This window comes from Galeopterus variegatus, unplaced genomic scaffold, assembly GCF_000696425.1.
Source record: "Galeopterus variegatus unplaced genomic scaffold, G_variegatus-3.0.2 Scaffold8897, whole genome shotgun sequence".
NCBI lineage: Eukaryota > Metazoa > Chordata > Mammalia > Dermoptera > Cynocephalidae > Galeopterus > Galeopterus variegatus.
The window spans coordinates 16,417-38,924 of NW_007735008.1; the positions used below are offsets into that span (position 1 = coordinate 16,417).

Consider the following 22,508-nt stretch of genomic DNA (forward strand, 5'->3'; position numbering starts at 1 on the left):
GATAGGCTCGTATCACACATACTGTTTGACAAATTGCATTTTTTTTTTCTTTGTGTCTTTTTTCGTGACCAGCAACGGATCGCAACCCTCAGTGTCGCGCCCGCACCTTGCTCAGCCAGTGAGCGGCTGGTCTGTACGTGGGATCCGAACCCTCGGCGGGAGCGCCACCGCACTCTCAAGCGGCGCACTGTAGCAGTGCGCCACCGGGCCGGCCCGACAAATTGCATTTTACACTTAATATATCTTTGACATCTTTCCTTGTGATTCCACATGACCTCATTTTTCTTAAATGTTATGTCGTATTTAGTTGTACAAAAGGATTATAATTTAAAAAATAATTTATTGTGCTGAAATTCATATAACATAAAATTAGCCTTTTTTTTTTTNGGTTCCCGCTCACTGGCTGAGCGCGGTGCGGGCGCAACACCGAGGGTTGCGATCCCGTTGCCAGTCCCCGGTATGGGCGCAACACTGAGGGTTGCGATCTCGTTGCCAGTCCCCGGTACGGGCGTGACACCGAGGGTTGCGATCCCGTTACCGGTCAGTAAAAAAGACAAAAAGGAAAAAAAAAAAAAGTGCTGAAGTTCTCAGTGGAAACACCTCCTTGGCTGAGCCTATTACGTCACATGTCTCTAAATTGGCTGCCAAGGAGTTAGGAGAGGAAATATCCGCCCCTTTTAGGCCTTCACCAAAGGCAATAGAATGGGCTCCTATCTTGGGATCCTCAAAAAGGATATTTAGATACTGAGTAGCCGAAATTGCATATGCCCACTACAATGAACATTCTTTGTTCTTAGTACAATCTCTCTCTCTCTCTCACACACACACACACACACACACACACACACACACACACACACACACACACACACCCCTCACTTAAACAACATATGATAGGCTCGTATCACACATACTGTTTGACAAATTGCATTTTTTTTTTCTTTGTGTCTTTTTTCGTGACCAGCAACGGATCGCAACCCTCAGTGTCGCGCCCGCACCTTGCTCAGCCAGTGAGCGGCTGGTCTGTACGTGGGATCCGAACCCTCGGCGGGAGCGCCACCGCACTCTCAAGCGGCGCACTGTAGCAGTGCGCCACCGGGCCGGCCCGACAAATTGCATTTTACACTTAATATATCTTTGACATCTTTCCTTGTGATTCCACATGACCTCATTTTTCTTAAATGTTATGTCGTATTTAGTTGTACAAAAGGATTATAATTTAAAAAATAATTTATTGTGCTGAAATTCATATAACATAAAATTAGCCTTTTTTTTTTTTCCTTTTTGTCTTTTTTCGTGACCGGCAACGGACCGCAACCCTCAGTGTCGCGCCCGTACCGGACCGGGACCGGCCACGGGATCGCAACCCTCGGTGTTGCTCCCGCCCCGCGCTCAGCCAGTGAGCGGCCAGTCTGTATGTGGGATCCGAACCCTCGGCGGGAGCGCCACCGCACTTCCCAAGCGGCGCACTATAGCATGCGCCACCGGGCCAGCCCAAAATTAGCCTTTTTAATGTGAACAATTCAGTGGAATTTAGTACCTTCATAATGTTTGTGCAACCACCACCTCCATCTAGTTCCAAAACATTTCTGGAATATAATTTTTTAAACTAATTTCTTACCAATGGACATTTGCGTTGTTTCCTCCAATATGTGGGGTATTATAGATAATACCATAATGAACCTCACTGTACATAAATTTTTTTGAAAACTTGAATAAGTGATCCGAGTTTTTAACATCTTGAAGATTATCCTCATTAAAAACTCCAGTAGATACTACAGAACTGGCTTTCAAAAAGGTTGTAAAATTTATATTCCTGGCAGCAGTAATTGCGAACCATGTTTTATTCTCACCTTACTAAGTATTATCTCATGTTTTTAGCCTTTGCCAGTTTGAGAAGTAAAAAATAATGTCATTGCTTTTAATATTTTTGAGCTAATAGCCATTTATATTTCTTTCATTTATATTTCTTTGCCAATTACCTATTTCTGGGATTTGACCATTTTTAATAAAGGACCAGATAGTAACTATTTTAGGCTTTGTGGGCCATATGGTCTCTGTTGCAATATTCATCTCTGCTTGTGTAGTGTAAAAGCAGCCCTAAACAAATGGGCATGACTGGGTTCCAACAAAACTTTATTTATAAAAATAGGCAGTGAGCCAAATTTGGCCCCCAGGCTATAGTTTGCGGACTTCTGATGTATTTTGTAGTTGTTGCTGGTTTAAGTTTATAAGAGCACGTTGCATATTAGGAAAATCATGGACTATCTGCTCTGGTCAATTGATGAACATGACTGAGCTGTTAATAAGTATAGCTTTATAAAATGTTTTCATATTCAACACAATTATATTTGGTTGGTATAAATAATAAATTCCTGTCCAAATACAATACAGTATCTAGAAGTATCAACTAGTCATACACTTACAACTTCAAGTTAAAATCCAAGTTAAATAATATAACACTACAATAAGTTCTAGTGTCCCAATAATAAAAGGAGCCTTGCTTTTGTTTCTAAATTGTTTCTGTATTAAATCTAAACTCAATTACGTTGTATTTAAGGCCTCTGAAATCTAATCCCAGGTGCTCTTTCCTGTGTTGTCCTGCCAGTCCCTGCTGCTGAAGCCACCAAGCTATTTGCCGTTCCCCAACCAGGCCCCACACTCCCCACTTTTCCTCCTTTGCTCCCCTATTCCTGCTACCTGTAATATTCTGCCCCTCAGTCTTTACTTACTAACTACTACCCAGTTTGAAAGACCGTTTAAATTTAAAGAGGGCAATCCTTCCTTAACCTCTTTCAAGCCTAGTAAAGAATCTTTCTCCCAAACTTGCCCAGTTTTGCCTATTCTCTTTCCTGAGAGCTAGTGTCGCCTTTTTAAGTAAACATTTTCCATTGAAGACAAAAATACAGAAAACTCATAACGTTTTACCTAGTAAACAACCCATTTAACTATAGTCCAGATCAAGAAATAGAACATTACCACACCTGAGACGTCTCCCATGTACCTTCTCCCAGTCTTTACCTCCCAAAAGGTAGTCTCTGTTATGACTTCTATTCCTGTGGATTTTCTCTCAGTTAACTATAGTCCAGATCAAGAAATAGAACATTACCACACCTGAGACGTCTCCCATGTACCTTCTCCCAATCTTTACCTCCCAAAAGGTAGTCTCTGTTATGACTTCTATTCCTGTGGATTTTCTCTCAGTTTAGAACGTTTATGAATGGAATGATACAATAAGTACTCCTTTGTGAATAAAAAACATTCGACATTATGTTTGTGAGAGCCACCCTTGTTGTTGTATATAGCAGTAGTTCATTCTTTTTAATTGCTGCAGAGTAGTCTATTGTATGAATATACTACCATTGACTTGTCCTTTCTATTTTTAATGGACATTTTAGTTGTTTCTAATTTTTGGCAATTAGAAATAATGCTATGATTAATATTCCTACATATGTTTTTTGTGCCTTTCTGTTAGGTATATGATATAGCATCTGAAGGATACATCACAAGTCTTTAGGATGTATTCAGAATTTATCTTAAGAAAAAAAGTTAAAGAGCTAAAATATTTAGCTATGCAGATGTTCTTTGTAGCGTTTTAAAATAAATGCAAAAATAGAAATTATGCTAACTTCTTAAATTATGGCATATCTACGCAACACAATATTACATTGAATACAGTAAAATTATGGCATAGAGTATATTATTTATTTTATTTTATTATTTATTATATTTATTGCTAAGGAAAGATTTACATGACATACTGTTAAGTGAAAAAAAGTCTGGTTATATGAGAATATATACAGCATGAGTCCATTTTTATTTTAAAAAGAACATATTAATATGTAAGTGTATATTTGAAAAGATCACACCCAAAGTTTAACAGTGATATCTTTGGGAAATGTAACAATGGCTGATGTTTCTTTTGGTTTTACTGTATTTTTCCATTTTTCTAAACTCTTCTTTTAAGCATGACTATGAATTTATCCCTGTATTCTTAGCCCATAGCATACTATTTGTCATATAGTGGTTCTAAATAAATGTGTATTTGACTCTATGAAAAAATACAAATCATCACAAAACCAACAAGGTAAAACCAATTTCATTCATTTGGACCATTCTGAAAGACAGATAATTAGTAATTGCCATAGAAGATATCAGCATTTATATTTAATATATAATAAATATATTATATATTTAATATAAATAATAAATATGTTACTATATATTTGCTCTTAGAACTCTACAAAATAGCATGAATTCAGCTGCAGAGCTCTATGTGTGCGGCTCTACACTGGCTCACTAGTGACCCTTTGCAACTCACTGCAGGCCACTCAATTCCTTTACCAATGATCTTGTAACCAGCTCAAAAAATGGCCAATGTCTCAGACGTATAAAGTGCCCACTTTCTATCAGAGACTGTTAAAGTAAAAGGAAGAGTCAAGAACTAAGTACTAGAATGTGCTTAGAACTTAAATAGTGATAGTTTGCATCTACATTATTACAATTTGAAAGCTTTTAGGCATCATAACACACTTTTTTAAAAAAGTTTGCTTTTCTTAACATTTAATTCATTGCTTTTCCTCATCCCTCCAAAAGCAAAAACCCCACAGCATTTTTTCTCCCTTAATATTCAAAACAGTAGGCAGTCACATAAGATTAGAGCAGAGCGACCAGACCCCTCCTCTGATCAAAACATCTGTCTTCTCCGGCTCCCCCTGGCGTCCCTTTCCCCTTTCTATTCATTTAGAATCCTTTCTTCGGGTTAGAGGACCAAAATGATCCCCTATACATCTCCCTCCCAGTCCCTTCTCATTGACACTTCAGCTGAGATTTCAGAAGTTTTGTTAGGTGGCCCCAGGGGCCGAGACAGCAAGCATACGGTGGTTTCGGAGGGGTCGAGGGCTTTGCGGGCTGCATGGGGCTCAGAGCCAGAGAGGGCTGACCCGGTGGGACAAGGGTTACAACCATCCTTACTCATCCGTCTGGACCGGTGAGGAGGCATATGATCGATCCCTTTTAGGAGCTGGCGCTTGTCCAAGCTCGTAAAAACCATCTTCCTTCCTGAGGAAGTGATTCTCCAAGGCCCTTGGGTGGGCGAGGCTGTGCTGGTCACCCTGTGCTTGGCCCTGGCTAGGGCTCTTGCCATTGTCCCACACTTCCTTTCAGGTACCACCCGGTGTCTCACTGTCCCTGTTTGCACTACACGTCCTCAGTGTTCCCAAATCACCCAGCCTCACCATTGAAGCCGATCACGGCGTCAAGCTCCAGCTCCGCCACCTGGGCCCCCGGTGAAATTTGGTTATTCATCGCTGGGAGACTCAGCTCGCTCTAGTCTCAGTTGCTGCCGGGGCAGCGTCTCCTGGTCGTTATGGTAACGGACTCGCGCGCATGCGCTGGGTGAAATTTGGTTATTCATCGCTGGGAGACTCAGCTCGCTCTATTCTCAGTTGCTGCCGGGGCAGCGTCTCCTGGTCGTTATGGTAACGGACTCGCGCGCATGCGCACCAGATCCACGCCCACGTAGAAACCCAGCAGGTAGAGTTCGAGTTCATTTGCCACCTTGCAAGGGGAGCGAGGGTTTCTTTTTTCTATCTCTGGAAATTTAGGGGCTGGAATTAAATGCACAAAACGAATCCTTCCATCCCCCTCGTGGAAAGAGTCTGTGTCCTTTTTGGTAACTATATAATCAAACACCTAATGACATTTTAAAAATAAGCATAGAGGATTGATGGGAAGGCTGTTATAAAATAATATATAGTTGGTACATCTTTGGTTCCTTTGTCTGAAGCAGGATACAACAATTTGAAAAAAGTAAAGAAGCTTTATTGAGGTATAATTTACATATCATACAATGCACTTAAGGTGAGTTTTAGGAAGTTCATACAGTGTGCAACTATCACCGCAACCCAGTTTTTTTGTTTGTTTAGTTTTAGTTTTGTTTTGTTTTTGAAGCAGGATAAAATTTTAAGTAACTGCTAGAGAGGGAGAGAGGTCTTGGGGCGCCCCGGCCTTCCTGGGAAAATGCTTAGCTTCTGTTCAACAACCATTTCATTTTAATTGCACCCAGCAGTTCGCGTCTCTCAGTAAAAGCAGGTTTCTCCAACCTACTGTCACTCAGGGGAGCGCTTCCTTTCTTTGTCACAGTTCTCGGGTCCCAACACCGTACGTATTCATGTTGCAAACTCCACGCTCCTTTCGCGCGCGGGGCCGAACCGCGGGGAATGAGCCGCGCGGGCCGCCGTCGTCGGCTGCTGCGAGCAGGAAGTGTCCGAGCGGCGGGCGGAGACTGCACGATGGCCCCGGACCCCTGGTGAGCCCCGGGTGAGGGCGGCGGTGCGCGGAGGGACCTCCGGGGAGGCCGCACTTCCCGGGAGCGGGCGAGCGCTTGGCATTGCGGCTGGAGGCTTTTCGGGAGGGGGGAGGGTCAGCGGAGACTTGCTGAGAGGGACTCAGCCACATCCCGCCACCCTCGGTCCTTGCAGGGGTGGCCCGGGAAGGCTACCGGGTGGACCTTTGGGGAGATGAGGGCTGCAGCCGAATCTCTCAATATTCCTTCAGCCCTTCTGGGCCGCATCTCGCCACGGGGATTTCCCGCCCATCTTGGTTGTGGAGCTGGCTGGTGCAGGCTCCCCTGGACTACTATAAAAGTGAAATAGAAATAAGGTTTTTGTGGAAAGTCAATCCATCCAGTGAACGCCTTATTTCACAGGTGGAGAAACCGAGCTTCAGAACTCACAGTCGGTCACCAGCTGGGGCTAGGACCTAGATCTTGTAGGCCCTTCAAAAAACTTTTAGGAATCCGGGAGGGAAATGATGCACTCGTTTATAAGGCATTTTACCTTTTCCTGAGTTAATATCATGAAGACTATTCCTGCAGCAGCAACTTCTGCAGTAAAACAGTAGCTGGAAACGGTCATTTATTAAGCAGTTTAGTCCCAAGGACTGAATGATGGAAGGTAAAGTTCTGATACCAAGGAACGCATTGCAATAGGGGTAACAGACTTGACCTTTCTTCCTAATAATTAAAACATAGCTCTATAAAGTTCTTGTTAGAGCATATGTCTTATGTTGATATTTCTCACATAGTTTTATAATAGTTTAAGTTGCAGACAATCTAGGTATTAGGAGAATGAATTCTGAGATCAATGTTAGAGTTATCTGGAATCTAGGTTATCTGGACTAATTGCTTAATTTAACACTGATTTTTTTTCCCCCACCTAACTTTTACAGTTTATACACCCTTTGATAGAAAATTTAGAGAATATTGAATATTTGCAGAGAGGAAAATAAATAGCATCTTTAACTCTATCATTTGGAAATAGTCATTATTGATTTTTTACAATGGATTTATGACTTTAATCTGTATTATATATATGTTTTACGAAACGGAACATTTCATATCATCGAACATTCTCTGAAAACATGATTTTTTTATGTTGGATAATAGTTCATCCTATGAATGACCATAGTTTTTTTTCTCGTACATTAGGTTTGTTTTTGTTTCTTTTGGTGTTTTTTTTTTGTTTTTTTTACTATTGCAAAGGCTGTCCCATTGTTCCATCTCTTATTTCCTTGGGCTCCTTTCATAGAAACTATTGGGTTCAAGGGTATGAACATTTTTAAGGCCCTTGATACATTTTCCTAAGTTTTTGTTTTGGTCTACTTACTTTTAAAAAACTTACTATGGCGGGTAAAAGATAAGTTTTTAAAAAGTAAGTAGACAAAATCCCGCAAAAACCCAAGAGTGGCAAAATACTCATCACCTAATTTCTGTAATTATCAATATTCTGCCATTTTTGTTTCTGTCCACACCTTTTTCTTTTATGGGTATACTTTAAAGTAGATCTTATACATATATTAATTTAACTGTGCATTCCATGCTTTTCTGGTAGAAAAGAGGCCCAATTCATAGTCTGGAAACTTCTTTGATGCTTCCTTTTCCAGTTCTGTGGTCTGTGTGACGGTGTTACCATCCTCTTAGTTACTTAGACCTGAAAACTAATCATTCACTTTTTTTTAATTCTTCATATCAGATAATTCCCTAATCTCCACTAGTTTTTTTCTTAAAAATATTTCTGACATCTCTTTTATGCTATTTCTTGTATTGTCCAACCTTTATAGGCTAATACCTTGAGGATAGAGTGTACAGGTAACTGGTTATGGAATTGAATAGCTGGAGAAGTCTTCTACTGGTCTCCTGCCACTGCTCTCTCATTTCTATTCAGGTTGATTTTCATAAACTAGTACTTTAGGTACCTGTGTCTTGACCCTAATACCTTGAGGATAGAGTGTACAGGTAACTGGTTATGGAATTGAATAGCTGGAGAAGTCTTCTACTGGTCTCCTGCCACTACTCTCTCATTTCTATTCAGGTTGATTTTCATAAACTAGTACTTTAGGTACCTGTGTCTTGACACCATGATGAGGTGGCCATTACCTCTAGGCCAGTGTTTCAGAACCATTGCTCTTTGGGGCTAAAATGAGAACATGGGGATTGGTGGCAAGACACCTGGGAGTTTGTCTAGCTGTTTGACCTTTAGCATTTCACATAACCTCTTCAAGGCCTCACTTTATGTGTAAAAGTGTCCTGTATGGTTCTAAAATTCTCTTGTAAGTCTAACCTTATTAGACTGGTGTCCAAGACTCTGCAGTAACCAGCTTCTACTCACCTCTTTATACTTTACCCTCCTAGCAGGGCCACCACTCAGCTGACTGTTCCAGGCACGTTTCCTTTCTTTCATCTTTGCTTGCTTCCTGGGCCTTTTCTGTGTCTAGAATGTGCTCCTGTCTACATAAGAGGCCTGCTTTAACCTAGTGGTCAGCCCCATCAGAGTGCCTTGGCCAACAGTAATTTCTCCACCTCTGAACTCCCAAAATACTTACCATTTAGATCCCACATTTGGCAGGAGGTATAGTGTAGCATATGTTATTGATTTTCAAATGTCTGATTTGGGACCACAGATCCTTTTCATAGATGACAATGTGGAGGGGAAAAAGTGACATATGGCAAAGCTGGGACCAGGTCCCATTTTTCCTCCTGTTTTCTTAATTCCGTGTTATCTTGTATCACCTACTCTTTTTTCAGATACACATATCTATTAATATATACATATAGATATAGAGGTATATGAATGATATATATGCAGATTGTACTACTTTAGATTATAGTGGTTAGTGGTTCAGGATCCTACCTCACAGGATCCTTATGAGTTTACAATTTAAAGCTCTTAACATAGGACCTGGCCCAGATCAGGAACTCACCTGTTAGCTGCTGCTATAATTACTATAGTAAAATTCTTTTTTTTTTTTTTTGACTGGTAAGGTGATCACAACCCTTGGCACGGTGTGGTCTGCACCATGCTCAGCAAGCGAGTGCACCGGCCATCCCTATATAGGATCCGAACCTGCGGCCTTGGTGCTACCAGCGCTGCGCTCTCCGAGTGAGCCATGGGGCCGGCCCTATAGTAAGATTCTTAAGAGAAGTGATTGAAGCATTTTCCTTTATTCATAAAAACACTTAGCAAGTTCCCTCAGTGTGCAAGTGATAAGAGGGAATTAGGAAATTTTAAAAAATGGATTGTTTATTTTCACAAGCAAAGATTGGGACATTATGGCAAATAGCAGTTTTCAATATTTTGTAATGGACAGTCCTGGAAAATATGTTGGTTGTATAAGTGCAGCAGAGTACTTGCTTTTTAGGAGCAGACTGTCTGGTAGGAGAAATGAAATGTGTATGCATACTTATGTGTTTTCTGTAGAACAGACAGAAAGTAAAAATATTATGACAGAAGGAAAAAATAAGTGGCTGTCGGGAGTTCACTGTGAATCCTTCAAAGCCCCCAATACTGTTCAATGACAAGTAGAAGCTCAGTAAAAGAATTCTGCCATGCCAAAAAGTCAGGTGGGTGTGTGACCTTTGTCCACAGAGCGTTCTGTTGTAGCTTAAACAGTACTTGGCTGTTCCTGACTGTAGAGCTCTACCCTAGGGATCTGCATGGCTAGCTTCTTTACCTTGCCTCAGTGCCACCTGATCATAAATAGAACCTCTTGTCACTCTTTGTCCCTTTATCATGCTTCATTTTTCTTCTTAGTACATATCAACACCTGGCATACTATGTGTTTATTTGTTTCATGCCTTTCTCCCTCCACTGAAATGTAAGCCCCTTAAAACAGGGACTTTGTCCATTTTGTTCAGTGCTATATTCTCCAGTGCCAGGAACAGAGCTCGGTACAACGGAGGCCTTCCAGAAATGTTTGGTGTATGTTTTGTGAATGAATGAATAAAATATTTTGTCATCAGCCGTATAGCAAAGAGCCCAGCCCCTGGGGCCAGATAGCCTTGGTTTGCAGCTGGCGGTACCATTTGGGCAAGTCACTCTACCTCTTTGTGCCTCATTTTCTCATGTGTGAGGTAGAGATGGGGTTGGTATGCACCTCATAGCATTCTTGTGAGGTGGGAGTTATCACAAATGAAGCATTCAGAGCAGTGCCTGGCACTTGGTAAGTACCATTTAGTACATGTTGCTGTTACTGGTACTGTTGTTACCCTCCCTTCCTGTTTGAATTTGTGGTTAGAATTAAAAACTCAGACGTAGATAATGGCAGAAATTTCTCTTAATATTTAAAACTTTGAATATTTTTCTCTTTTTTATGACTTTGATGCAGGTTCTCCACGTACGATTCTACTTGTCAAATTGCCCAGGAGATTGCTGAGAAAATTCAACAGCGAAATCAGTATGAAAGGAAAGGTGAAAAGACATCTAAGGTAATACCAGGAGAGAATTAGTACTTAAAATGATTTGTTTGAGGTCTGAAGACCTTCGTATATCTGAGGCTCTGTGTGTGTGAGTGTATAATGGCCTAGCTGCTAACATATGTTGAATTGACATCACAACCAACTAGTTAATAGTTATTTAATCATCGAGACTAGATGAAGTATAACATATATTTAATTTCTCCTATTTTATCTTAAATGTTTTTAACAATTTTATAATCTAATTCAAGGGTTAATAAACTTCCTCCAGATAGTAAGTCTTTTAGGCTTTCCAGGCCAAAAGACAATGTCCTCAACTCTTCTCCTTTTTCTGACCAAAAGGATGGCAGGCTTTTTTACATTTTACACTTAAAAATGTAAAAACCATCTCTAGTTGTGGGCTGTATAAAAGCAGTGATGGGATTTGGCTAGGAAGTATATTTTTATACTTTTTTAATATTTTCATACTGATGCCTTTGATTCAAATCCAACACCACACACAGGCTTCTTCCCTACCTTGCCCATTCCCAATTTAAATTTTTTTTCTCCCACAGTGAGAACCCTGGTTTCCAAAAGCATTATATATGTTTACTCATTTGGTCTATCTTATAGTTTACGGAAAATAGTTCTGTACATGACTGTTGTAAGTACCGCTACAAATACTAAGTGAAGTCCAAATTTTGTGTCTTTTTTCTTTTTTAACTTAGAACATCCCATAAGGATACTGAAGTTATTTTGCTGCAGTTATTAGAATTGATTCCTTTTTTCTGTCTTATGCTAGCTTTTGTTTATTGTTCAAAATAAAGAGGTACACTCAAAGTTTTATTTCCATCCTTCTTTTTTCCTCCTCCTCTTCACTTCTTATAGGTGACTGTTTTTATTAATTACTGGTTTATTTTTCCTGTGTTACTTTTTGCAGAAATAAGCCTCTGTGTGTGTGTTCTTATTTATCTTCCTTTTATATAAAAGGTAGTCTTTTGTATATTGCTCTTTTCACTTAATATCTTGTACAACTTTCTTCATATTAATTCATAGAGACCTTCGTTGTCCTTCTTTTGGGCTGTATAGTATCTGTTGTGATGTACCATAGTTCATTTAACCTGTCTCCTAAGGATGGGCAACTCGATTGTTTCCAATCTTTTCCTGTTATGAATAATGCTGCAGTAAATAACCTTGTCCTTTTCTAAAAGTTTATTTGTGGAGGTGTCTTTTAAAGGTGAGTTCTCAGAACAAGGGCCTTTGTGATTTTTTTTTACCTGTCACCAAATTCCCCTCCACAGTGGTTGTCACTTTTGGCACCCCCACCCCAGCAGTGTGTGAGAGCTTCTGTTCCTTCACAGCCTGGTCTATAGAGGGTGTTGTGAATCTTCTGAATTTTTGCCAGTCTGATAAGTAAGAAATGATATTTCAGTGTAGTTTTAAATTTGTATTTCTCAAATTATGAGTCAAGTGGAGTATGTTTTCAAATGCTTAAGGGCTATTTATATATATTTTTTTCTGTGAACTATCTTCTTTTGCCCATTTTTCTATTGGATTGTTCCTTTTTAGTCTTGATCTTTAAGAAATCATTATATTCTGGGGAGATTAGCTCCTTGTGATAAATTGTGGTTATTTCCTCTTTATCATTTGATGTTTGAGTTTGCTTGAGGTATTTTTTGTCATATGAAAGTTTGTTTTGTAAATGAATTTGAGGATCAGTCTTTAATTGCTTCTGTATTTTTCACCATAGCTAGCTAGATTTTTGCTATTTCCAGGTTATAAAGAATTTTATTTCTGCTTTTTTTTCTAGTAAACATATTGTTTCATTTTTTACTTTCAGAGCTCTGATTCATTTAACCAGTGTTTTCTTCTTGGACAGCTAGATTATTTCTAATTATAAACAGTTTTTTCAGTGTAGCCAAATTATTGCACATGTTAGAATTAATTCCTCAATATAGGCTTTCTGGATTTGGTTTGTATAAAATTTTAAAGCTTTGAAATTCATTTAACCAGTGTTTTCTTCTTGGACAGCTAGATTATTTCTTTTTTTTTTTTTTTTAAAGATAACCGGTAAGGGGATCTTAACCCTTGACTTGGTGTTGTCAGCACCACGCTCAGCCAGTGAGCGAACCGGCCATCCCTATGGGGGACCCTAACCCAGGGCCTTGGTATTATCAGCACCGCACTCTCCCGAGTGAGCCACGGGCCGGCCCGAGCTAGATTATTTCTAATTATAAACAGTTTTTTCAGTGTAGCCAAATTATTGCACATGTTAGAATTAATTCCTCAATATAGACTTTCTGGATTTGGTTTGTATAAAATTTTAAAGCTTTGAATATATATATTATAGAATTACATGTCTACATCAATTCTGATTATCTTTTAAAAATCTGTTAGGTGAAAATATGTTATAATAGTTTAATATGCATTTTTTATTATGTTTTGAACATCTTTACATATATTTATGGATATTTGTGTTTCTTCCTTTATGAATTGCCTGTGTATGTCTTTAACTTAATCTTATTGTTTCTTAATTTCAAAGTTCTTTATATATGTTAACTATATTAAGTTTTGATCTGGCATATTTGGGATAAATATTTTTCTATTAATTTGGCTTTTGATTTTGTAAGTGACGTTTTTTGACATGTACTTGTTTTTAAATTTTATTTGAAATTAACAATATTTTTATTTGTGGTCTCTTCTTATAGGAAGAGGGAAAATCATGCTTAGAAAGGCTTTTTACACTTAGAGATTACATAAATATTTTACCTAATTATCTAAATTTTCTTTGAGCTTTTCTTCTTTTTTTTTTTGTTTCATTTTGGTTTTTTTCTTGTGTGTGTACATCTTTGAAATATTTGAAGTTTATTTTGGTGTGTGGTAGGTATCTAATTTTATCTTTTTCCCCATTTGCTAAATTTTTGACCCCATCCCCCAGATATGAAATATTCCATTTTTTATTGACTGAATTTTTACACAACTACACTGTTTCTAGGCCTTCTGTTGCACTATTGAGGCTGTTGGTAACTACCAGCATTGCCTTCTTGTAGATTTTTATAATGACTTCATATCTGATTGTTTAAGGCCCCCTTATTGCACATATTTATGGTTTTTCTTTATTTTCCTTTATCCTTCTTTCAGAGTAATTTTGTGAAACTTCATTAAAAAACATTTTGTGCAGTGCCTCAGTTTCTGCTTCTTCTCCAATAAAAGAATTCCAAGTGGGAATTCTTGAATAGATGTGTAGTATGTTTTAAAAAAATTTTTTTAAGTTTATTTATTAATATATATTTTTTTGCATTCTAAGATGTTGTGGAGCAGTTGCGGGGAGGAGGACAGGGGAAGGGAGAAGGAAATAGGGTGGGAGGAGGAAAGATGAGGGGTGTGGTTGAGGCCTGTGGCACCCCTCTTATTCCTGCAGGGGAGACAAGGGGGCTTCCATGATGTGTAGTATGTTTATGAATTGGGTACAACTTATATTTTTGTAATATTGAGTATTTCCTTTTACTCATTCTTTCAGCAATATTTACTGCACAGTTGCTATGTGCCAGGCACTGTGTAGCTATTTTTTTGGTGTTGTTGATGAAGTTTTAAAATAATTAAAAAATTCTTCCTAGCTATTACTTAAATATAGAAATGCTCATGATTTTTCATTTTATGATTGATAACCATACTGAATTCTTTTACTGTTTCTAATAATCTTTCAGTTGATTCTTGTTTCCCAAATAGACTATTATCAATCTGCAAATGATAATTTCATCCCTTTCTAGTCCTTATATACTTTAATTTGTCCTATTTTATTGATTAGAACTTCTAGATCAAAGTTAAATAATATTCCAGGTAAGGCAGTAGTGTTCATTCTTAGGTTTTTTTTTCCTCTTTTTTTTTGTTTTGTTTTTATTTTCTCTCATACTCTATTCATCATGTTTATTCTGCTTTTAATTTTTATTTTATTATGAATATTCATGAGATACAAATTACCAGAAATTGCTTTTGTACCCCGTGTCCCCACCCAATTGTCCCCTAACCTCCCCCCCTCACCCAACTCTGCTTTGCAGCCGTAGGTGTTATATTCTGTTTTTTAAAAGATTTAGGTGAGATTGACGTGTAGTTTTCTTATTTTGGTTATCCCTGTCAGTGCTTGTTTCCAGGGTTATGTTAACTTAACATATGAATTAGACTTTCCATCTTTTCCTATGCTCTGGGAAGCTTCTATTTAATTATGATAACAGAACTTTTTTCCTGATTATAAAAAGTAATCATTTTCTTATAAAAATATTAAGAAATTCCACTACTTAGAGTTAACCACCCTTAGCATGTTGGTGTATTTAGTTCCTGGATTGTTTTTCTCTATTTGAGTGACATATTTTATGAGTTGATTTTTTTCTTTTAATAAGTTATGATGGCTATCTTTCTATGTTACCAAATTGAGATTTGAGTCATTCTTTTTAATGGCTACATACTCTTTCATCTCTTGAATGCTTTTGGTCTTTAATTTCGTAGGCTCTTCATAGGCCTGGTGTGTATGTGTGTTGTGCTTTTTTGCTTGCTTGTTTTGCTTTTTACTCTTTGAGGAGAGATCTGCTTTCCTTGGCCTTTCCCCATAAACATTGTGGGTGGTTCTTCCTTGGTTCCCAGAGGTATTAGAACAGTTAGACTTTTCTTGGCTGCTGATACCTTGGAGAGTTGCTTGATGTGTGTAGCCCTTGGCCAGCCACTGGTATTCTGCTCTTTTTCCTTGGTGTGATCCTGCTAATCTAAGGAGGGGACACCTGCTTGCACCCAAGTTGTATAATTGCTACTTTTAACAAGTTAGCAAATGAAATCTGCAGTATTCTACCTTTTTTAACATATCTCTGATTTCATCTGTGGTTGAATGTATTTCAATTTAAATGGGCAGTTTTATTTTTCACATTTCCAAATTCCTGAGAGGCTCTCTCCTTACCCCTCCTCCAATCCTTTAATGTCACCAACAAAAATTTCCTCCCAGTTTTTAGAATGATTGGAGAAAATTCACCCAGTCCTGGAAAAAGAGTCATGTATAGTTAATGTTTCTCTTGTACAAAAAGAACACATTGCAATAAAATGTTTAAATGGGTTATAAATATAGCAGTGTATTTAGAGAGGCTGGTCGGGATGGTAATGGGGCTTGACAGCTTGTCATTTGAAGCATGGTTGAGGGAATTGTGGGTTTTTGCTGTTGAATGAAGACTTGGAGAACACAATTTCCTGCATGGCTCCAAGGTAGATAAATGGGATCAATGGGTGGAAGCTCAGGGGACAGAATTCAGCTGATTGTGAGGGCAAACTGACAGCTTCCAGTCAATGTCAGTGTTTAAATATGTCTGGCTTTCCACTTGGTCAGGTTGCAGAGTGGTAAACCTTAGGTGGGAGGCTGGGCCAGGTGACCGTTGAGACTCCTTACAGGCCCGGTTTGTCATTGGGAGGCTAAGCATCTCCTCCAGCCCTTCCTTGATTGAATCGTAGCCTATAAAGCAGCGTTTACATGATATAATTTAGTAGCTTACACCTCTGTACTAGAATACTTAGGATGTGTTCTTTTCTTTTCAGCTTACCGTGACAATCAGAGCTTTGTTGCAGAATCTGAAGGAAAAGATCGCCCTTTTGAAGGACTTATTGCTAAGAGCTGTGTCAACACATCAGATGTATCCATGTAAACATTTCCACCTCTTTTCTAGAGTGGGAGGATAAGAAGTCTTATTTTAAGAAAGGAAGGAATCTGGGCCACCCAGATTTTTCCACAGCTTGAGGAGGACCTGGTTTCCAAAATATTGCCTATGATCTTGATGTCTGTTACATGTTTCACAGTGAATATGCTGGCAAAGAAAGACCTACTGAAGGAATTAGCTTATTTGGGTGTAACCTTTACAGTGCAGGAAGCTAATGCTTTCTGTCAGTGCCATATTCACATTGCCTGGTATTGCTTGCAGTCTAGACTGCCTTCAAGATGGCTGGCCACTGCTCCAGAGGAAAACTTCCATGATAATCCTGAGCTATGATTCTGCTCTGGAGTTTCCAGAGTTTTTAATGATCTATTTCTTTTTGAAGAGGCCAATACCAGTAGAATTCATACTTTTTTTCCCTGTTTATATAGATTATTGAGATATGGTTTGTTTGCCTTAATATTCTTCTAATGGCACACATACTGCCCCTAGTTTGGGAGTTTTGGGGGTGCAGGGTGGAGTGGGACTTGATTGAAGCAAGTCGTGCTGTCATCTCAACCTCCTTCCAACACTGTCATGTACTAAAACATTTTTTTTCTTTAGAAATTAATAATCTGATCAATTTAGGAAATTACATGTGACCAGTTATCTAAACTAACCCTTTAAACCTGAGTTTATATTGGTTTGAAAACTGACCTAACTGGTCTTCTCTCATGATTTCTCAAAATTGTCAGTAGTTCATTCTAAAGACCTAACTTATGGTGTATCAGGAAATGGATTACTGCCCGATTTTAAATATGGGAAAATGTAGATATGTAAATATGGGAAATGGTTTTTAGATAAAACAATTGAAGGTGTTTTACAAAATATCTTCCCCCAAGTGTAACCCTTTATGTCACCAGGAAGGTTGATTTAGATTAGTTGCATGATTTTCCAAATAGTCAATTAAAAATCCACTAAGGTTTCAAATAAAAGTTTAATTTCAATAAACAATTGGGGCTTTATTTTTAATGCAGTTAGAATATTCTGATACACTTAGTTTGTAACTTTACCCTACATCTGGTATCATTTGTTACTGTACAGTTTTCCTATTATATAAAGTTTTTATTTACCAAAATCAACAAGTCTTAATATATAGACTTTAAGTAGTTTCAGATGGGCCAGGCTATTTCCTCTGCTTTCAGTACTAAGCACTGGGAAACCTGCACATGGGGTCAGGGTGTGCAAACTCAGTTTAGTTTAGCTTAGTCACTAAAGCACATATTTTAGAAAGGCAACTAAATATTGTCTCATGATGTAATATTAACAACTAGGTATTTGCTAACTTCCATTAAAGTAACTGATTATTATTCCTCTTATTTATGTGCTAAACCTACAGGGCAAGAAAAACATACAAATTAAGAAGTTTTACTTTTTTCTATTAATTTCTGCTAGTTATTAATTACAGTGTACTAAGCATGCCACGGTAATAATTTACTTTGTTCTCCCAAATGCTTGCAGTCTCTTGAAATCTCATTGATTTTTGGTTTTGTGGTAATCTCAGAATTACTTCCAAAATTACCGAATTAAGCACCAAGCATTAAAAACACTGACTAGTTAATTAAACCATTACAAAAATATTTAGGGACCACAATGTGGATAATTCGGAATTTCCTAGGAGAAATCAAAAACTCAACTGGAATATAACAGCTTTCTTTAAAATCCTATTTATCTTTTCAAATAATTGCATCTATTTCTACTGTAACTGAAGCCAGTACTAGGGATGGCATTCAGATAATCCACCCCATGGGGGCGCTCGTAAACCTCTGTATTTTCGGGGAGGCCATTTCATTTGAGAGAATGGAAAAGATGTAGCTTCTATATTGCCAAGTCCTCTTTTTAATTTTCCTTCTGTTCCCCCCACCTTCCCCTATCCCTGACCTCCTTCCTCCTCCCAAACATTTAAAATAATCCTATATCAGTTATCCTCCATTTTTAAGATATATCACATAGCAACTTGTCAGTCCTAATAACCACATAATATTGGTATGTTTTGGTGGCTCCTTCTTTTTCTTACAAAAGTAGAGGCCGCGTCAAACTTTGTACCTCAAGTCATCGATGAGGTTGGAAAGAGAATCCAGCATTCCAGCAGAGGAGTGTTCTACAGTGAGGAAAGGACTCTGAGAGTTCTAGTAGCTTGTTCAGGACCTCACAGCTGGGAAATAGAGGAGCCAGATTCAAACACAGGGCTGTCTGGCCCCAAAGTCAGTGGTTTAAAAGCTGAATTCTACTTTAGTAGAAATAATACAGTCAACTGTCACCTGGCATTTCTTCAACTAGAATTCTCTATTAATTGGCATGTTGCTGTAGTGGCAAGACAAATCCTGTTTATAATGCAAATCCTCAAGTATCTTCTTAATCATCAGAAAGACTAATAGTGTTCATTGTTGTTTTTTAGGTATACTTTGTGATGTAATTTTTAGAAAAATTTTTCTTCATAAATCACCAATAGAGTGACTTTTTAGTCCTTTTCTTGAGGTATAATTAATGTCGGGTGACTTTTTTAATGTGAAAATATGAATACCAATTTTCCTTACTGTGCCACATAGTTAAGAGTTTATGGTACTTTTCTTAATAAATTTATGCCTTTCTGCATTTGTGAAGTTTTTCAAAGAACACCGAGTTGCAGGAAAGATAAGTGAAAGCATGAAAATGCTTTCTAAAGCAATTAAATTCATCGAGTTTAGGCATAAGGTGTTCTTTCCTGAAAAGAAGTATCTCTCTCCTGGCAAGAATAAATGTGAAATTAAAATGAAAGTTCTGTGCCCTTGAATCTGTTAGTTTGCAATTAATAAGCCAAAGTCCTGCAGCTGGAGAGTTTAAAATTGCTGAAAAATATTAACTTCTATTCACAGTGCTTCTTTGAGATAGGCAGATAATCACCTCGCCAGCTGAGAAAAGGTCTGTGCTATGGGAGGCTGCATGTGAAATTTCAGGTAGTACTAAAAATATTCTTAGAATTGGCTTTACATGCAGCTTGTCCTTCTGTTGGCTTTTCAAAGGGAGCACCTTTACTACTTTAAAGAGAATTTATAAAATGTCTTTACAAAGGAGTCCAATATCAAAAGATATTTTGATATCTTGGGAGAAGACCTGTGGAAATAATTTTTTTAAATCTGTAATAACTTTTATCAACTCTGTACTTTTGGGGAAAAAAAGATAGGTGGGTGGATAGACAGATGTGCAATCACTATATAACCTGAACCAATGTAGGTGTGGAGAGGCTAACTCAATAGATTTTAAAGGTATCTCCTGGTGGCTCCAGTGAAGGTGAAGCGGTTCTCAAACACTGTGCCTGTGCATGACAAAGTTTCCACTGGTACCTGGTAACGTGAGAAAAAATGAAGAGAAAATAGTGTTTATGTCAGCAAAAATATTCTGATTTATATAGCCTATTACATGGTTTTTGCTAATTTTTGGTGTTAAAATCTCCTTGCTTTTTACCACGACAGTAAAAGTAAAGTAGGTAGTACTTTGTTGTTTTTACCTGGCACAATGTATAATTGGTAATTCTGTGTAAGTTCTGCCCCCATTTGTTTGGAAATATTAGTGTTATGTAAAATGTGAAAGGCTGGGCACAATTGGTCTAAACACTGGCTTTGGATCTGGACAGAACTGAGATTGAAGACCAGCTCTGCCACTTACTCAAGGCCAAACAGCAATTAAGCCTTTCTGGACCTTAGTTTCATTATCTATAAAGTGGGAATAATCATACTCTGCAAAGTTGTGAAAATTGAAGAAAATATTTTTAAAGCACCTCACTGGATTGGCCCCCATAGTGGTGGGTGGTGAGTAAAAAGTAGTTAGCAACACTTACTGTGTACCCTTGGGCAAGGTACTTAACCTCTTTGTGCCTCAGTTTTCTCATTTGTGGAGTAAGGAAGATAAAAGTCCACTGGTTTATAGGATTGTTTTGAGGATTAAACTATATGCATAGAAGGTGCTTCACATGGGCCGAGCCCGTGGCGTACTCGGGAGAGTGCGGCGGCGCTCCCGCCGCGGGTTCGGATCCTATATAGGGATGACCGGTGCACTCACTGGCTGAGTGCAGTGCGGCCGGTCTCAAAAAGGACAAAAAAAAAAAAAAGAAGGTGCTTCACGTGTAGTAAGTCCAGTCCTGCATGAGGATTAGCTGCTATTTATTATTGTATCATTCTTGTAAAAATTACAGCTACCATTGAGAATTTACATAGTCCATTCTTTAAGGAGTTATAATCACGTAAGGTGGTTATAGCTAAGCACACAGATGATGGTGGTATTAACATAGTACTTGCAAAATGTGATCAGTGCTTTGAGGAAGGTGAGGACTGGGCCTGCTACATAACTGATTTGTAGTAGAGTTTGTTGACTTGAAAGTAAGCCAGAAAAGTCTTCTGGCCTCTAAAACCTTGAACTGTTTCTTTGCAGTTCTTCTGTTATGGCATGGAGAAGTAATTACCTGAAAACTTCTTCCTTCTCCAGAGCAATTCATTTATAAAGTAAGCCTTACCTAAATTCACAAGCCTTTTACTAAATAAAGAGAAAATCCAGGAGCTGGAGTGGAGATGGGCTGTCCTATGACTCTAGCGACTTACTCACTCCACTCCATCTGTGGTTCAAAGTGCTTACCAGAGAAGCTGGGCTTAAGCATACTGGTAGTAATAGATGTGGATCACATGAAATCAGGATCCCATTTCATTTACAACCTTACACTTCCATGAATTGGCTATAATTACATGTAAAATCAGCCTAATGACAAAGTACTGTGGTAGTTAGTTCTTTTTCCTTATTTGTTTGTTCTGACTTTCTTCCTTGGTTATTCACCAAATTGGTGGAAGAAGTCCCCAGCACCCGCCCCTGACTTGTACACCATGTTCTACTTGTCTTTCTTAGCCTCAGGCACACCCTGTCCCCCCTCCCCTACTCTGTCCAACTACCACCTACATGTCCACATAGCTGCAGTATAGATTTTTGCCTGGATGATTCGTTGACCTCTTATTAACAACAACTCTTATATAATAAGTGCACTCTGCGGCCGGCCCATTCATCTCTTATTCTCCTTACGCCTTCCCTTGCCCAATCTCTTTATGCTCTGTTCTCTCAGTAGATTACAATGTAAAACTAAGAGGCAGAGTGTTCCTAATTGGATGGTTTTTCCCAAATTTATAGGGAGGCTGGGAATATTCTGAATCAGTGTTACCAGTATTGTTTTTAACAAGATTCTAAGAAGTGGCAAAGTTAAGTGAGCAGTGCGGGGAGCCTCAGGGTGGAGAAGCCCCCGGAATGTTTGGTGGGCAAGCCCGGTGTGATGTGGTGGGAAAAGCTTTGAGCTAGTGTAGGAAGGGCTGGGCTCTAGCCCAGCATTGCCCTTACCCAGCCAAGAGACTTAGCCATTCCGGGCCTTAATACCCTGGTCAGGAGAACAAGAGAACTGGATTAGGGGATCTCTAGGGCCTCTTCTAACATCAAATGTCTGTGATTCTGGTCTTCAGTTACTAATCTACACAATGTCATTACCAAGCTTACTGCTTTTGAAAGTGATGTTCTTTAATTGTTAATTCACTCTTAACATTAGTTTAAATCCGTAACTAATATCTTCTAAATTTTAAAACTTCTTTGTTGTTTTTACCATAAAAAGTACTTTACACCTATACCCTTCTTACTGTTGGTTTTTACCGATGACTCGCCTCTCTCTCTAGCTCATCCCCATCCTATCCCATCTCATTCTTTGTAGGTAACAATGCTGATAGTTGGTACCTATCATCCCAGACTTTTCTAGGCACGAAATATATATATGTAAATATAAAATCCTTTTGACTGTAAAGGGATTATACTATACATATGGTTCTGAAACTTGTGTTTTTATTAGTTAGCATGATAGACTGAAGCAATATAAAATAATATTCAGTGAAAAGTAGGTCTCCCTCACACACTGAGTCCCCATTCCCCTTCCTTAGAGGCAGTTGTTTATATATCCTTCCAGAAATGTTTTGTATCCTATGTATGTCTGATGTTTTTTTTTTTTTTTTTTTTTAAAAGATGACCGGTAAGGGGATCTTAACCCTTGACTTGGT

At 38.4% G+C, this 22,508-nt stretch overlaps 1 protein-coding gene across 1 annotated transcript in view; it reads left to right on the forward strand.

Annotated features, from left to right (window-relative positions):
- The first annotated feature begins 6,173 nt into the window (after nucleotides 1–6,173).
- Nucleotides 6,174–22,508, forward strand: part of STX8 (syntaxin 8) — a 61,582-nt gene continuing 45,247 nt past the window's right edge. The window contains exons 1-3 of the mRNA XM_008593218.1: nucleotides 6,174–6,310; nucleotides 10,666–10,765; nucleotides 16,304–16,398. Of these exons, the coding sequence (XP_008591440.1) occupies nucleotides 6,222–6,310; nucleotides 10,666–10,765; nucleotides 16,304–16,398 (284 nt within the window). The 5' untranslated portion in view covers nucleotides 6,174–6,221. The remainder of the gene's footprint in view (nucleotides 6,311–10,665; nucleotides 10,766–16,303; nucleotides 16,399–22,508) is intronic.